The following is a 17,500-nucleotide window of genomic DNA, read 5'->3' as shown; positions in this document are numbered from 1 at the left end:
CCGGTTTCCTGCTCCATGTCGAGTTGTTTTGGTGGGTTTTTGGCGAGGCGCTGGGGGGTTTGGAGCCGGGTTTGTGGCGCGTGGCTTCAGGAGGTCAAACAGGACTCAGAGTTGAACCTGGGCCAGACTCCGCCATGTTGGAGCTGTAGATCTGGGAGCGTCACACACACACCTGCAGCTCGGACAAACACCGCACACTTTAATACACAGCTTTAGTTTGGTTTGAGTTTTTGTTTGTTTTCACCTGTGATGTGTCGTTTATACTGAGACTACATGTCCCATAATCCTCTGCTCTGCTCTGCTCTCATGTGGTTTCCTGGAGTTATGTTTTGTTTCATTCACATGTTTAACTCACAAACCTGCACATTTAATATCAGATCGAAACATTTAAATCTGTCAGAAAAGGACTAAAAAGTGTTGAAATGATGTAACGATGATGCAAGATCATTTTAACGGACAAGTTCTCTTCAAATAAACGACTCCAGACGAGAACGAAACATCTCAGAGAAATGTTCAGTACAGGAGATGTAACAGACTCAGAATAAAGAGTCACTCAAACAAACACAACTCCAGCTCTGAGTGTGACCAGGAACAACAGAACAACATTAGAACATTAAACATTAGAACATTAGAACATTAAACATTAGAACATTAGAATATTAGAACATTAGAACATTAGAACATTAGAACATGCCTCCTACAGTTTTAAAAAGTTCCTCCTGTCACCTCTGTCCCTGCGTCTCCAGATCCAGACCCTCCAGGTTCTTCTCAGTCTCGGTTTACGTTCAGGTCTCGTGTGAAGCTCAGAGCCTCCAGACTCTGGTCCTGAGCTGCAGCGGCTGCACTAGCCCTGACTCCTGACAGGTGCAGGCGCTGGGCTCAGGGGGAGACGGTTCAGATCAGACACAGACATTTAGGTTTAAAGCCACTGGATCCAGCGTGAGGCTCGTTTGTCTGGAGAATCATCTGGAACAAAAACAACAAATCAGAACAGAAATAAATGAGACGTGTCCAGTGTTTTTGTGATTAAGAATAAATCAGTATTGGAACAGTTTTTAGTTCTATTTAAATCAAGTTTATAGAATTTTAAATCAAAATCTCACAGAGTTCTTTGAAACAGGAACAGAAACAATCCAAGAAGCTCGTCCGTTTCAGAACCTGTTTACAGAGCTTTGAGTTTTTAATAAAAATAATAAATATTGTTTTATTTACACTGGACATTTTATCTCCTACGCAGAAAAAACTGGAGGGTTAAAATTTCATGGTCAAATATATCAGAAAAAAAGTGTTATTTTAACTCTTTGAGAGTTAAATGTGTGTTGGAGTTATTTGCCAGAGTTGATTTGGTTGAAGTTAATTCTACTTCCCTTTGTGTTAATGTTCAGAATTTCATCTTAAATTAACTCAAATAAAGTGTGAAAATAAAACAGCTCTGTGTTGTTGAGTTAAATCAGGATAACTCTACAAAGTGTTATCTGTTTACTCTCTAAACCTTCATTTAACTCTGGGTTTGGGTTAAACAGGAACTTTGGTCCAGTTTTACTTCATGAACTTTTACACAAATGTTAAATTAACTCTAGAACAGAGTGACTCAGAGAAACTCTGAGAAAATGTTGACATTTATTCTGTGTAAATTTGAACTCTCCACTTGTTGACGTGTGTGAACAGTTTCAGACTTAAAGATTTGATAATTCTGCTTTTTCAAATTTCAATTTTTATTCTGAAATATCACAGCCCTGGTGCGTGTGGAAAACTCACTGTAGAGAATTTGTGTCAGATGCCCTCCCCGTGTGTCAGATTGTGTCAGATGCCACTTTTGTTCACACTGTCGATTGATTGATTGATTTATTATTATTGATGTTCTTTCCTCTGTGTGTGAGCAGCGAATCACATTTTATCAACGAGAAAGTGAATGTGACAAAAACACACATTTGTTTTGACTTTTGTGGAGAATAACTGGATTTTAATTTTCTGTTACTAAGATTTTCCTAATTATTATTTGTATTATTATTTTTAATTGCTGATGAACGTCGACATTCTTTGAGCTGCAGAAAATAAGTTTAAACATTTTAAACTTATTTCTGTGTTTGTGTTTGAAGCCAAAGACTCACCTAAACAAACTCTGCTGTTGTGCTCCTGGGCCAGACACTTTTCTTCTGTTCACACTGTGGCTGGTTCAGGAGGGAAGGGCATCTGCAATAAAATAAAATAAAATAAAATAAAAAATAAAAAGCTGAACTAGTTGACTGTGGCGCCCTCTGGTGAAAAATAAGAGAAAAGCAGATTTTAAAACGTGACTAAATAAAAATAAAATAAATCAAATATTACTTTATATTATAATCATAAATCTTCTCTAAAGTCTCTGATCTTTAAAATAAAATGACTGACCTTTTGAAAAACTGTAAACATGTAAAATGTTCTAAACTGTGGAGTGGAGGCAGCTGGAAATGAAAACTACTGTGACTTACAATTGTGTTTTACATTATTTGTTTGTTTGAGACGAGATTATCAGAAACACTGAACATTTGTACAAAAACAAAATCAATATTTTGAGGTTTTACTGGACAAATCCTCAACTCACAACAGTTTTTCACTTCACCTACAGATATATTACACATTTCATCATAAATTATACTTTGTAAATCCCAAATACTATTTTAGGGTTAGAAAACTGTATTTTTTTTTTTTTTCATCCTTCTGAACAGAGAAGCAAAGTAAATAAGATTTGTACCTTGGAAATTCTAAATTGTTGCTTATTTTTTGTTATAATGTCATAAAATCATTAGCATTTAATCATTGTAAATATATTTTGTTAGCTTCATTTTGCCTCCACTTGCTCCATTTCAGATTTTTAAACATTCCGATGACATAAGATCTGAAAAGTTTCTATTTGTCACCGACTGTGAACTGCAAACACCTTTAATTTATTACATTTGTTTGTAATTTACATGGCTCATGTCCGAACTCTTATTTACTCATTTACTTGACTAATTAACATTACCAATGTGTTTGTATTATAACATTTGCAAAAAATAAAATAAATAAAATAAAAATAGCGTAATGACGTCACGCAGAACAGTGACCAGTTAAAACTAATTTTATCATCATACATTTTTATAGTTTATAGTTTTATATACTAGCAGCAGATTAATCCATGACTAAATAAATACAATATATTTAGAGAGAAAAATAAAAAAAATAATAAAAAGTTTAATGACGTCATTCGGAACGGTCGATTCTAAATTTATAATCAGTAAATTCCACTTTAATAGTTTAGTTTTAATATTAGCAGCAGATTAATCCATGACTAAATAAATACTGTATATTTTATTATAGTTATTTTAGTTTTATGTTTCATTTTATTGTGTTAAACTTTTTCCCGCGGCTCGTAAAATGGCGCAGGTGAAAATCATCAGTTTAATCCACAGGTCCAACAAAACACACAAAAAACACACAAAAAACTCACAAAACCAGCGATTAAACCACAGCAAACCCGACACACAACACTCAGACTGAAGAGCACCGACCTGCGCTTTCACCCGGAGAGTCTCAAGTAGGAATTTTTATCTTTAACGCGGAGATATTTAAATGAAAGTCCGATCTGCGCCGCGGTTAGCACCAGGCTAATGCTAATGCTAATGCTAATGCTAATGCTAATGCTAATGCTAATGCTAAGCTGCAGTTTGTTGCGGGGCTAAAAACAAAGTCGGTTCTAAACTTTAATATAAATAATTTTCTTTGGTTTAGTACGACGGAGTATATGGGTCAGATTAAAAAAAAAATATGCTGGCGCCATGAGAATAAAATCATAATTTTACAGGAATAAAGTCGTAATAAAATCAAAGTCAAAGTGAAAAATGCGGCAGAAGAAGAACCTTGTTTTTCAATATAAAACCAAAAATAAGAAAAATCAACTACAATTTTCTTCGTTTGTGCCTCCGGACTGAACCAGGACTGAACCAGGACTGAACCAGGTCTAAACCAGGTCCGAGACCAGACCGGGACTGAGACCAGGACTTAGACAAGGACTGAGTCAGGGACCAAGACTGAGACCCGGACCGAGACTGGGACTGAGGCCGGGACCAGACCAGGACTGAAAACGGTTCAGTCCCGGTTCAGTCCCGGTTCAGTCCCGGTTCAGTCCCGGTTCAGTCCCGGTTCAGTCCCGGTTCAGTCCCGGTTCAGTCCTGCATTGCATTTTAAAGTCACAGAAACGTCATTTCCGTGACTTAAACCAGGACTAAACTAGGACTAAACCGTTTTCAGTCCTGGTCTGGTCCCGGTCTCAGTCCTGGTCTTTCTGGTTTGGTTCTGGACCTGGTTTAGTCCTGATTCAGTCCTGGTTCAGTCGAATGAACGAATGATACACAGATTCTTCTCTTTTACAAAATGCTCCAGATTCTCCACGAGCCGCTGATGTTCTCCTGATATTAACACTTTATTTTGACACAACTTTATTCTCATAATATTATGACTTTAATGTGGAAATGTTACGACTTTATTCTGGTAGCGCCAGCATGTTTTTTTTGTTTTTTATCTGACCTTTATACTAGTTTAAAACAGTTTTAACTCGCAGTGTAAACAGATACTTTAAGCCGGAGTTTAAAGTAGGATTATTATCTTAACTCTGAGATATTTAAATAAAAGTCACATTTGTGCCACACTTAGCATCAGGAAAACTCTGCTCACCTGTAGTTTGACGCAGGGATAATACTTAATATAAAGTTTAATATAAGTGATTTTCTTTGGTTTAGAGCAGTTATTTCAATTTATTGTGTAACAGAATATTTGAACCTGGAGAGTTTGAAGTTAGATTTAAATATCTCAGAGTTAAATCTTAAAATTAAAGCCTCATTTGGAACATTTAATTGAACTCAAACTGTAGATGAAATAAAAACGTGAGGAACTTGTTTTAGTTTTTGGTGGAGCAGTGTCTGAGGTGAACTTTGTGTTTGCTTTTACAGCCGAGTGTTTGATTATAAATCCTCGTCCTGTTTTAATTTTATTGTCTTTTTTTATGAGGACAAAAATGACCTTTGACCTTTTTATATGGTTGTGATTTGACCTTTGTCTCCCGGCAGATGTTGCGGTTGGTGTCCGGGCGCGTCGGCGGCCTCCTGGCGAAGCGCGCGACCCCCGCGGTGTGTACGAACACGAGCGGCGTCAGGACCGCGCACCACGGACACGGTGAGGACGCAGGGACGCAGAGGGACTGAAGGACGGGGACGCAGAGGGACACTGAAGGACGGGGACGCAGAGAGACAGAAGGACGGGGACGCAGAGGGACAGAAGGACGGGGACGCAGAGGGACACTGAAGGAGAGGGAGGACGGGACGCAGAGAGGACAGAGAGGAGGGACGGGGACAGGACAGGAGGGACAGAGGACAGGACGGGGACGACAGAGGGACAGAAGGACGGGGACGCAGAGGGACAGAAGGACGGGGACGCAGAGGGACAGAAGGACGGGGACGCAGAGAGACAGAAGGACGGGGACGCAGAGGGACGCAGAGGGACACTGAAGGACGGGGACGACAGAGGAGACACTGAAGGACGGGGACAGAAGGACGGGGACGCAGAGGGACAGAGAGGACAGGGGACGACGGGGACGAGAGGGACAGAAGGACGGGGACGCAGAGGGACAGAACGGGGACGGGGACGGACGGGGACAGGGGAGAGAGGGACACTGAAGGACGGGGACGCAGAGGGACACTGAAGGACGGGGACGCAGAGGGACACTGAAGGACGGGGACGCAGAGAGACGGAGACAGAAGGATGGGCGGGGATGGGGACAGAGAGATAGGCGGACGGGGATGGACGGGGACGCTGAGAGACAAAAGGACGGGGATGGATGGGGACACGGAGACAGAGAGAGGGAGACGGGAACGCAGAGAGGGACACAGAGACGGGTGGAAAGGGGACACTGGCTCTGTGTCTTCAGCTCCAGACGTGTCTCTGTGTCTCGTGTCTCTGTGTCTCTGTGTCTCTGTGTCTCGTGTCTCTGTGTCTGTGTCTCGTGTCTCTGTGTCATGTGTCTCTGTGTCTCTGTGTCTCTGTGTCTCTGTGTCTCTGTGTCTCGTGTCTCTGTGTCTCGTGTCTCTGTGTCTCTGTGTCTCTGTGTCTCTGTGTCTGTGTCTCGTGTCTGTGTCTCTGTGTCTCGTGTCTCTGTGTCTCGTCTCTGTGTCATGTGTCTCGTGTCTCTGTGTCTGTGTCTCGTGTCTCTGTGTCTCTGTGTCTGTGTCTCTGTGTCTCGTGTCTGTGTCTCTGTGTCTCTGTGTCTCTGTGTCTCTGTGTCTCTGTGTCTCTGTGTCTCTGTGTCTCTCTGTGTCTCTGTGTCTCTGTGTCTCTGTGTCTGTGTCTCTGTGTCTCTGTGTCTCTCTGTGTCTCTGTGTCTGTGTCTGTGTCTCTGTGTCTCTGTGTCTCTGTGTCTTCGTGTCTCTGTGTCTCTGTGTCTCTGTGTCTCTGTGTCTCTGTGTCTCTGTGTCTCTGTGTCTCTGTGTCTCTGTGTCTGTGTCTCTGTGTCTCTGTGTCTCTGTGTCTGTGTCTCTGTGTCTGTGTCTCTGTGTCTCTGTGTCTCTGTGTCTCGTGTCTCTGTGTCTCTCGTGTCTCTGTGTCTCTGTGTCTCTGTGTCTCTGTGTCTCTGTGTCTCTGTGTCTCTGTGTCTCTGTGTCTCTGTGTCTCTGTGTCTCTGTGTCTCTGTGTCTCTGTGTCTCTGTGTCTCTGTGTCTCTGTGTCTCTGTGTCTCTGTGTCTCTGTGTCTCTGTGTCTCTGTGTCTCTGTGTCTCTGTGTCTCTCTGTGTCTCTGTGTCTCTCTGTGTCTCTGTGTCTCTGTGTCTCTGTGTGTCTCTGTGTCTCTGTGTCTGTGTCTCTGTGTCTCGTGTCTCTCTGTGTCTCTGTGTCTCTGTGTCTGTGTCTCTGTGTCTGTGTCTCTGTGTCTCTGTGTCTCTCTGTGTCTCTGTGTCTCTGTCTCTCGTGTCTCTGTGTCTCGTGTCTCTGTGTCTCATGTCTCTGTGTCTGTGTCTTCAGCTCCAGACGTGTCTCAGGTGGCGGACATGTCCAAGCCGTTGTACTGGAACAGGAGGGACGTCCCTCTGCCCGATCGTCCCTTCAGACTGGAGCTGAACGCAGGAGACAAAAGTCTGAAGGAGAAAGAGAAAGGCTCCTGGAAACAGCTGAGCAACGAGGAAAAGATCGCACGTAAGGAACACGCTTTTATGATGATTATTATTATTATTATTATTATTATTATTATTATTATTGTTATTATTATTGTTGTTGTTGTTTTATGTTCGGTGAGACCAGGTGCACTACATGTCCCATAATCCTCTGCTCTGTTCTGCTGTTTCCTGGAGTTGTGTTAAATGTGAATGAAACAAAACACGAGTTCTTCTTAGACTGAAAACACTCTGTTCCACCTCGTGATGTCATCGTGTGGTGATACAGGAAGTGCTCCACTGTGTTTTTAAACTCCACACTTCACCTTCACTAGAATCATCTGGAACATTTCAGTTCTGGAGACGTTGATCTGGACTGAACTAAAGACAAAATGTTCACTTGATGACATCACCAGGTGGATCAGAGCGTTTGGAGTTTTGTAGATGTAACAGACTCAGAATAAACAAACAAACACGAGAACAACACAACAGAACAACGCAAGAACAACAGAACATGGGTTAAATCTGTTTGTGCTTCAGGAGCTTTTAGAAACATTTAGTCGAGCCGTCAGAAAAAACAACAAATGTGTGTTTTGAGTTTTTATTCAAGTGAAATGTTGGTGTACGTCCAGAGTCGTCGTGTCCAGCTCCACACTCAGACCAGAGTCTCTGTTCTCTACATAAACTCTTCTACAGTTTCTTCACACACACACGGGCAGATTTTGGTGTTTTGATTCTAAACTGATCAGATCTGGGCTCTAATGTTCTTCTGTTTTTATTACTTCATCAAATATTTTTGAACTTAGTTTCTGCAGCTGATGGAGATTTGAAACTGTTACTGTAGTCAGTAAAACGTGTGGGATTTTCCTGTGTTCAACTGTTACTGTGACTCCAGCAGCTCCACTAAAACTGAACAGGGCGGAGTCTGCAGTGGCTCGGTTTGTTGGTGCGGTTGTGTCCTTGAGCAAGACACTTAACCCTCCTCACCCCCAGTGTCTCTTTAAACCAACAAACTGTTCACTCAAACATTTGTCCAGTGACACAAACAAATGTTTTTTACCTGGACATTAAAATATGAAGTGAAACACCCGACCCGTCCACCAGAGGGCGCCTCGCCCCGACCCGTCCACCAGAGGGCGCCTCGCCCCGACCCGTCCACCAGAGGGCGCCTCGCCCCGACCCGTCCACCAGAGGGCGCCTCGCCCCCCCCCGTCTCCCCGGGCGACTCTTCACCTGAAGCTGCTGTTTCACTTTTTATGGCTGGACTTTGGACTTTAACTCGTTATATTTCTCAAGCACCGAGTTTGTCTAAAATTATTTTTATGACCAGAGACAAAATGATTAAAAACACCTCCTCCTCTTTCTCCTCTTTCTTCTCTTTCTCCTCTTTCCTCTTTCTCCAGTGTATCGTATTTCGTTCGATCAGACGTTCGCAGAGATGAAGCGTCCTTCGGCTGAGTGGAAGACGGTTCTTGGAGGAGTCTTCATCTTCTTGGGCTTCACGGGGCTGGTCGTCTGGTGGCAGAGGATCTACGGTCAGTTTCTGCTTCACATTTAAACATTTAAAACTCAAAATGAAAATGTTCAACTTTGGTCCAAACTCTGAGTCTCAGATTCAGACGCTCGTCTCCAAACACTTGAGACACAGAAGTCACGTCTCCATGGAGACGAGCAGGTGTCAAACCCTCAAACTGAGGCTCTGAAATCAAACAAACAAACACATTGAATCACTGACAGCTTCTTTTAGTTCTGGTTTTATCAGCACATTTATTTTAGTTTGATAGATTTTTCTAAACTTCAGTTTCAGTCTGAGATGTTCAGGCGCCAGGTCCAGCCAGGTCCAGCCAGGTCCAGTCCAGGTCCAGTCAGGTCCAGTCAGGTCCAGTCAGGTCCAGTCAGGTCCAGTCAGGTCCAGTTTACTCTTGATATAAAACAGGAGGATAAACTTTAGACTAAAGTGTAAAAGGTGTTTTTATATTTGAGTCTGTGTCTCTGATTCTGTCGTTTCTCTTCTTCTTGGTCTTGAGGTGGTGATGTTCTAACAGGAGCTTCAGGTCGTGTTAAAACATCTTCACCTCGACTTTACACATTAAAAGTCTTTATAGAACCTTTAAGGTGTTAGTTTTTTTTCTCACTGCTCCTTCAGCAGCATCAGACTCTTGTGTAAATGTTTCCTCAGCCTTTAAATGGAAACACACAGGAGACTTGACTTTGTGAAACGAGGGACACAAACAGAAAACCTTTTCATGATATTCAGCTTTAGGTTTTAGTGTGTGTGTGTGTGTGTGTGTGTGTGTGTTTCATCCTGTTTCCTCGTCTCTGTTCTGCTCCGTCTTTAATCATCTACAGGATGAGTCTGTGTCGTCTCCTGTTTCTGTTTTAAATCACATTTGTGTTTGTTTTTTTAGTTTTAATCTGGTTTGTGTTTGTGGTCCTCAGTTTACCCTCCGGCCCCTCGCACCTTTGAGCCCGAGTGGCAGCAGCAGCAGGTGCAGAGGATGTTGGACATGAGGGTCAGTCCCGTCCAGGGTTTCTCCGCTAAATGGGACTACGAGAAGAAGCAGTGGAAGTGACCTGAGCCGGGGTCGGAGGTCAGGGGGCAGCTCCGGGGGTCAGGGGTCAGTCCTGTTCTAAACCTTGTGTAAAAATTAAACCTGTTCTGTGCCGCTTTAATAAACCGTCCTCTCTGAGTCCTGCCTGAGTTTTTCTCCTGAGTCCAGCAGGGGGCGCTGAGCTGCTCTGAAGTTTCAGACAAAACCTGAAACTGTCTGTACAAAAGAGGAAAGTTCTCCTGAGATCTCGTCCCTGCACAAAAGAAACTCAATGTTGGGATGAGTTTTGTCCAAGTTTTTTTTTTTCCTTTTATATTTTACTTTAGAGGAAAAAAAGTGTTTAAATTTGGTGTAACAGATTCTCAAGACGAGTTCCTCACAGCAAAACTGGAAAATTAAATTAAAGCAACAGAAACATTCACAATTTTTGCTTTTATCAAATATTTTAAAATCTCATCTCGTCCCACACGGTAAAAAACAAAATCTAGTTTTAAACTTTGATCATGATTTGAGTCAATTTCACTTAAAATTATTTACAAACAGAGTTTTTGAACGTAAAATATGAAAATATATTTTTCTACATTTCAAATAAGAAACAAAATGTCAAAACTCTTTTGAGTAGATTCATCTGGACAAGTCAAACATTTTTAATTAAATAATATAGTTTTTCCCCTGAGCATCGCTGCGTCTGAAATCACCATGACGACCCGACGTGACCCGACTGTCTCAAACTCGGGTCACAATAAAACCTGAGTGTTTTTACAGGTTCTGGAGTAAAAGTGTGAACTGGAGCCTGGTCACACAAATATTCTACTGTTGCATGTTCTGCCTCTGCCTGAGGGATTTTCAAAATAAAACTGGGACGTCCACGTTTCTGTGGAAGTTGGTAAAAATAAAATATTGAAACGAGTCGTAGTTAAGGAGAATTATTCTGCAGAGACGAACGTGAGTCTGTGTCGTCACTTTTTCAGTTTTTTTAACTAAAACAATCAGTTTGTCCAACAGACAGACGTGTTTGAGTGTGTGTCTGTGTGTAGAGTTTGTGTGTGTGTGTAGAGTGTGTGTGTGTAGAGTGTGTGTGTGTGTGTGTGTGTGTGTGTGTGTGTGTGTGTGTAGAGTAGAGTGTGTGTGTGTGTGTTTGTGTGTGTGTGTAGAGTGTGTGTGTGTGTGTGTGTGTAGAGTGTGTGTCTGGACTCGTGCACATGATCATTTATTTAAACATGTGCTTCATTTAAAACACAGGCACAATAAATAAAGCACAAACACGGGTTATTTTAGTTGTGTTTTAATGTTCGAGAGACTCAGAGTCTCTGAGTCTCTGAGCGTCTGAGTGTTTGAGTCTCTCGCTCCGACAGCAGAAATCCAAAAGTTTCATCTTAAATATGTGACTAAACTAAGGTGCTAAACTAACCGTTTAAATTACTACATTTATTTATAAAAACTGAAAAACTCAATCCACACGAGATGAAACTTGTTCTACTGTCAAACTCAGAATAAAGAGTTAAACAACTCCATCTGTCTCCAGATGCTCTGCTCCACCTTGTGATGTCATCAAGTGCTCAGCTCCTTTTGAGCTCAGAGCAGATCTGAAATGTTCCAGGTGATTCTAGTGAAGGTGAAGTGTGGAGTTTAAAAACACAGTGGAGCACTTCCTGTATCACCACACGATGACATCACCAGGTGGAACAGTGTTTTCAGTTTGTGAAACTCAACACGAGAGCAAAGGATGATGGGAAATTTAAAAAGGTCTGAATCATGATTTTAAAGAGTTTTTCACTTTTCTGTTTTTTATTTGAACCAAAACAAAAAAATAAAAATCAGAAAAAAAAAATATTTTATTTGATTCAATTTTTTAAAAAACAAGAATTTGGACTTGGACTTTGTTTCGACTCATGTGGATGAAGTTTTTACAAAACATCTCACTGCCTCACGTGCACACTCAAACGTGCACGCTCCTGCCCCTCGTGCACACTCAAACGTGCACGCTCCTGCCCTCGTGCACGCTCCTCCCCTCGTGCACGCTCCTGCCCCTCGTGCACACTCAAACGTGCACGCTCCTGCCCCTCGTGCACGCTCCTGCCCCTCGTGCACGCTCCTGCGGGGGGGGGGGGGGGCAGGTTCCTGCAGCAGCGTCGAACAAAACGATTTACAAAAATAGATTCACTGGATTCTGGAATGTCGAAGGAACATCACATCTCCTCTTCCTCCTCCTCCTCCTCCTCCTCCTCTTCCTCTTCCTCTTCCTCTTCTTCTCCTCCTCCAGGTCCCAAAGCTCGTCTAGATCCGTCTCCTTCAGGTGAGTGACAGGTGCCTCCTTCTCTTCTCTCCCACCCCAGTGTTTCCCTCTTTTCTTTTTCTCCCTCTCTTCAGTCTAAACGTGAGTGACAGGTGAGTGACAGGTGAGTGACAGGTGAGTGACAGGTGAGTGACAGGTGAATGACAGGTGAGTGACAGGTGAGTGACAAAGAAACTGAACTAAAACATGATTCACTGGACGAAGCAGCTGTGAGAGAAAAAGGGAGGGAGGAAAACAGTAAAGAGCGAAGGAGAAGAGGAGAGATGGAGTGAAGAGGAAGAGAACGAAGGGAAGAAAGAGAAAGAAAGAGAGAGAGAGAGAGGGTCTGAAGTGAGTGATGAGAAAAGAGGAGAGACGGACGAGACGTGTCACCGATTCACTGTAAAACACCAGATGGACGAAGACGATGAAGACGAGACACTTTATTCAGACAGGTGCAGTGACAGGTGCAGTGACAGGTGCAGTGACAGGTGCAGTGACAGGTGCAGTGACAGGTGCAGTGACAGGTGCTTTCATAGTGACCTGCAGCTGTGACGTCTGTAAAACTAAACCCCGTGAACACGTGTGTTTGTGTAAACTGTTGTGTCCGTGCGCCTCCTGCTGGCGACGCCGCAGACGCCAACACGACCATCAGAAGAAGAAGAAGAAGAAGAAGAACATCTGGACCAACCAGAACATCTGGACCAACCAGAACATCTGGACCAACCAGAACATCTGGACCAACCAGAACATCTGGACCAACCAGAACATCTGGACCGTCGAAGCTTCACACGTTTAAAATAATTTAAGAGATTTTCCATCAGAATCTTTCATTTTCAGGAAACAAATTTCAGTCCAAAGAAACAGAAGAAAAGAAAGAAAGAGTCCAGAATCAGGAGCAGCTCGGGTCCGGGTCTGGACCGGGTCTGGACCGGGTCTGGACCGGGTCTGGACCGGGTCTGGACCGGGTCTCTCTCTCTCTCACAGGCGTCTCTGGGCGAGCAGTGACCCCACCACGACCCCGGTGACCAGCGTCATCCCGGCGAAGAGCCACTTCTTAAAACGCTCCTCAGATCGACGAGTCTGAGCCGCCGCGTCGTCGCCGTAGATCTGAGCGAAACGAGCCTGGACCAGAAACACCACAAACACCACAGGGTTACACCACATGACATCACCAGGTGGACCTGAGGGTTCACATCAAGTATTTGTACTGTACAGGGCGTGTACTTGTACTTGTACTTGTACTTGTACTTGTACTTGTACTTGTACTTTGTGCTGTGACTCTCCTGAACCCCAAAAGGAAAAAGTCCCAAAGATTCAACACATTTAAACAAATAAACCAGGTCTAGTCCAGGTCTAGTCCAGGTCTAGTCCAGGTCTAGTCCAGGTCTAGTCCAGGTCTAGTCCAGGTCTAGTCCAGGACTGAATCAGTGCACAAGACAAAGTGCTTTTTATTTCATGTGAACTTTCTGTTCTATTCCCATGTGTGTAAATCCTGGTCCAATCCTGGTCCGGTCCTGGTCCGGTCCTGGTCCGGTCCTGGTCCGGTCCTGGTCCGGTCCTGGTCCGGTCCTGGTCCTGGTCACATGTTCTGATGACTAAAGTTCTATGATGGAACATGCGACACAAACACGAGTCATTTCTACAGAAGCTCCGCCCCCTTCACTTCCTGGAACTGAGTCACACAAAGAAACACGAGAACTAAACCAGGACTAAACCAGGACTAAACCAGGACTAAACCAGGACTAAACCAGGACCAGGTCTAAACCAGGACTAAACCAGGTCTAAACCAGGTCTACTAAACCAGGACTAAACCAGGACTAAACCAGGTCTAAACCAGGTCTAAACCAGGACTAAACCAGGACTAAACCAGGTCTAAACCAGGACTAAACCAGGTCTAAACCAGGTCTAAACCAGGTCTAAAACCAGGTCTAAACCAGGACTAAACCAGGACTAAAACCAGGTCTAAACCAGGTCTAAACCAGGACTAAACCAGGACTAAACCAGGACTCTAAACCAGGACTAAACCAGGACTAAACCAGGTCTAAACCAGGACTAAACCAGGTCTAAACCAGGTACAAACCAGGTCTAAACCAGGACTAAACCAGGACTAAACCAGGTCTAAACCAGGTCTAAACCAGGACTAAACCAGGTCTAAACCAGGTCTAAACCAGGTCTAAACCAGGACTAAACCAGGTCTAAACCAGGTCTAAACCAGGACTAAAACCAGGTCTAAACCAGGTACTAAACCAGGACTAAACCAGGTCTAAACCAGGACTAAACCAGGTCTAAACCAGGTCTAAACCAGGACTAAACCAGGTCTGACTCTCAGGTTTAAATCTCATTTTCTTGACTCCTCGTTCATCAGACGCTGTTGCTCCAGAGTTACACCAGAAACAAAACACACACACACACACACACACACACACACACACACACACACACACACACACACACACACACACACACACACACACACACACACACACACACACACACAACACACACACACACACACACACACACACACACACACACACAAACTGAGACTGAACACAAGAATCAGGTGGGATTATATATATGATATACTGTGTGTGTGTTTGTGTGTATGTGTGTGTGTGTGTGTGTGTGTGTGTGTGTGTGTGTGTGTGTGTGTAATGTGTGTGTGTGTGTATGTGTGTATGTGTCAGAATCTGAACTTTGATTCACATAAATAAAATAAAAATAAATTAAATCTGACGTTTGGCTCGTTTGTGTTTCGTTTACATTTAAACATGTGACTCTTCAGTCTCTGGTATCGGTTTGTATCGAGCGTCCGCAGATACTTCAGTCCATGGTATCGGTATCGGTATCGGACCTGACGCGGCCGGATCGGTGCCTCTGAGTAAACGACGTTTGTTTGGCTGAAGCTCCAGAGTCACGTGACGTCCAGACGCTTTAATTTAGCCTCTGATTTAATGGAGCTCGTTAAGTCGCACATTTGCATAAATCACGCCTCATTTGCATAAATCACGCCTCATTTGCATACGACTGTAAATATGGGGCATAAAAACGACGTTTACCTGGAGACTTTAAAAACACAGAGGAGCTCCACCTGATGATGTCACAGGGTGGAACTAATCATCCACAGTTAGCCCCGCCCACATCACTCACTTAGCCCCGCCCCCGCCGCTCACAAAGGCGCTGTTCAAAGCAGAAAAACTTCTGGGGCTCAGACTTTTGTGTGTTTGTGTTTTTTGTGTTGTTTTGTGTTTTTTGTGTGTTTGTGTTTTTTGTGTTTTTTGTGTTGTTTTGTGTTTTTTGTGTTTTTTGTGTGTTTGTGTTGTTGTTGTGGTTCACTCGGGTCTGTCCCTCTGTAAACACTGCCTTTGTGCCTTTGAGCCTCACACACACACACACACACACACACCGAGTCATGTGACCAGAGCTTCAAGCAGAAACTCAGTTTATCTGGACAGAAAAAAACTTGGACTCAAAATAAACTCAGACGCCCTTCCAGAAAAATCTCTAAACACCGCAGTCACACGACCAGACTCGCACGACCAGACTCGCACAACCAGACGACCAGACTCGCACAACCAGACGACCAGACTCACACGACCAGACTCGCACGACCAGACTGACAGTAGCAGACTGACAGGACCAGACTCGCACGACCAGACTCGCACGACCAGACTGACAGGACCAGACTCGCACGACCAGACGACCAGACTCGCACGACCAGACGACCAGACTCGCACGACCACACTCGCACGACCAGACTCGCACGACCAGACTGACAGGACCAGACTGACAGGAGCAGACTGACAGGAGCAGACTCACACGACCAGACTGACAGGACCAGACTCACACGACCAGACTGACAGGACCACTCACACGACCAGACTGACAGGACCAGACTCACACGACCAGACTGACAGGAGCAGACTGACAGGAGACGAGTTTGGTTTGAAAGTTTTAAAACATTTAATATTAAAAAAATAAAAACGAGAGAAAAGAGAAAAGAGAAAAGGAGAAAGAGAAAAGAGAACGAGAGGATGAAAACAAACGACAAAAATCAATCAGAGCAAAAGGACAGAGGAGAGAGAGAGAGAGAGAGAGAGAGAGAGAGAGAGAGAGAGAGAGAGAGAGAGAGAGAGAGAGAGAGAGAGAGAGAGAGAGAGAGAGAGAGAGAGAGAGAGAGAGAGAGAGAGAGAGAGAGAGAGAGAGAGAGAGAGAGAGAGAGAGAGAGAGAGAGAGAGAGAGAGAGAGAGAGAGAAGAGAGAGAGAGAGAGAGAGAGAGAGAGAGAGAGAGAGAGAGAGAGAGAGAGAGAGAGAGAGAGAGAGAGAGAGAGAGAGAGAGAGAGAGAGAGAGAGAGAGAGAGAGAGAGAGAGAGAGAGAGAGAGAGAGAGAGAGAGAGAGAGAGAGAGAGAGAGAGAGAGAGAGAGAGAGAGAGAGAGAGAGAGAGAGAGAGAGAGAGAGAGAGAGAGAGAGAGAGAGAGAGAGAGAGAGAGAGAGAGAGAGAGAGAGAGAGAGAGAGAGAGAGAGAGAGAGAGAGAGAGAGAGAGAGAGAGAGAGAGAGAGAGAGAGAGAGAGAGAGAGAGAGAGAGAGGAGAGAGAGAGAGAGAGAGAGAGAGAGAGAGAGAGAGAGAGAGAGAGAGAGAGAAGAGAGAGAGAGAGAGAGAGAGAGAGAGAGAGAGAGAGAGAGAGAGAGAGAGAGAGAGAGAGAGAGAGAGAGAGAGAGAGAGAGAGAGAGAGGAGAGAGAGAAGGAGAGAGAGAGGAGAGAGAGAAGGAGAGAGAGAGAGAGAGGTGTGTGCATGAACATAAAAGAGGGATGAGAGAGAGAGATAAAGAAGAGATGAAGAGAGAGAGAGAGATAAAGGGATGGAGAGAACAATGAAAGATGCATAAACAGGCAAAGGAACAAAAATCAATCGTGGACAGAGGATGGAGAGATGAAGGAGGGAGATAAAGAGGAGAGGGAGGGAGGGGTGATGGAGGGATGACGGAGGAGTGAAGGTCTCTGGGGTCAGATTTGCTGCTTTAAGGTGAGAGAACGAGTGACTGAAGGAGAAGAAAAGAAATGACACCAAGAGAAAGAGAGAAAGAAAGAGAGAAAGAGAGAAAGAGAGAAAGAGAAGTGGAGGAGGAGGAGGTCAGACTTTATTCATCATTAACTGGAAAAAGAAAAATAACATCACTCCCCCAAAACAGACCAAGTCTAGACCTGGTTTAGACCTGGTTTAGTTCTGGTTTAGACCTGGTTTAGACCTGGTTTAGTTCTGGTTTAGACCTGGTTTAGACCTGGTTTAGTTCTGGTTTAGTCCTGGTTTAGACCTGGTTTAGTTCTGGTTTAGACCTGGTTTAGACCTGGTTTAGTTCTGGTTTAGACCTGGTTTAGACCTGGTTTAGTTCTGGTTTAGACCTGGTTTAGACCTGGTTTAGTTCTGGTTTAGACCTGGTTTAGACCTGGTTTAGTTCTGGTTTAGTCCTGGTTTAGACCTGGTTTAGTTCTGGTTTAGTCCTGGTTTAGTTCTGTTT

The 17,500-nt window shown here is 43.9% G+C and overlaps 2 protein-coding genes across 3 annotated transcripts in view; one reads left to right on the top strand and one right to left on the bottom strand.

Annotated features, from left to right (window-relative positions):
* The window catches only part of LOC110169144 (cytochrome c oxidase subunit 4 isoform 2, mitochondrial), a 10,579-nt gene extending 738 nt beyond the window's left edge, over positions 1-9,841 (top strand). The window contains exons 1-5 of one of the 2 annotated variants that reach the window (XM_055165608.1): positions 3,401-3,553; positions 5,082-5,187; positions 7,024-7,194; positions 8,555-8,686; positions 9,591-9,841. In XM_055165608.1, coding sequence (XP_055021583.1) covers positions 5,082-5,187; positions 7,024-7,194; positions 8,555-8,686; positions 9,591-9,724 — 543 coding nt within the window. In that variant the 5' untranslated portion in view covers positions 3,401-3,553 and the 3' untranslated portion in view covers positions 9,725-9,841. Of the gene's footprint in view, positions 1-3,400; positions 3,554-5,081; positions 5,188-7,023; positions 7,195-8,554; positions 8,687-9,590 lie in introns of those variants that run through there. The other variant, XM_020934656.2, reaches the window with a different exon arrangement.
* A 2,565-nt stretch (positions 9,842-12,406) lies between these two features.
* The window catches only part of LOC110169140 (bcl-2-like protein 1), an 18,781-nt gene continuing 13,687 nt past the window's right edge, over positions 12,407-17,500 (bottom strand). The window contains 2 exon segments of the mRNA XM_020934652.2: positions 12,407-12,988; positions 12,990-13,103. Coding sequence (XP_020790311.2) covers positions 12,815-12,988; positions 12,990-13,103 — 288 coding nt within the window. The 3' untranslated portion in view covers positions 12,407-12,814.

This window comes from Boleophthalmus pectinirostris, unplaced genomic scaffold (assembly GCF_026225935.1).
Source record: "Boleophthalmus pectinirostris isolate CB_2022bp ecotype Guang Dong unplaced genomic scaffold, ASM2622593v1 HiC_scaffold_8, whole genome shotgun sequence".
Taxonomy (NCBI): domain Eukaryota; kingdom Metazoa; phylum Chordata; class Actinopteri; order Gobiiformes; family Gobiidae; genus Boleophthalmus; species Boleophthalmus pectinirostris.
Note: the sequence above shows the minus strand (reverse complement) of the source record. Positions and strands in the feature narration are given on the sequence as shown.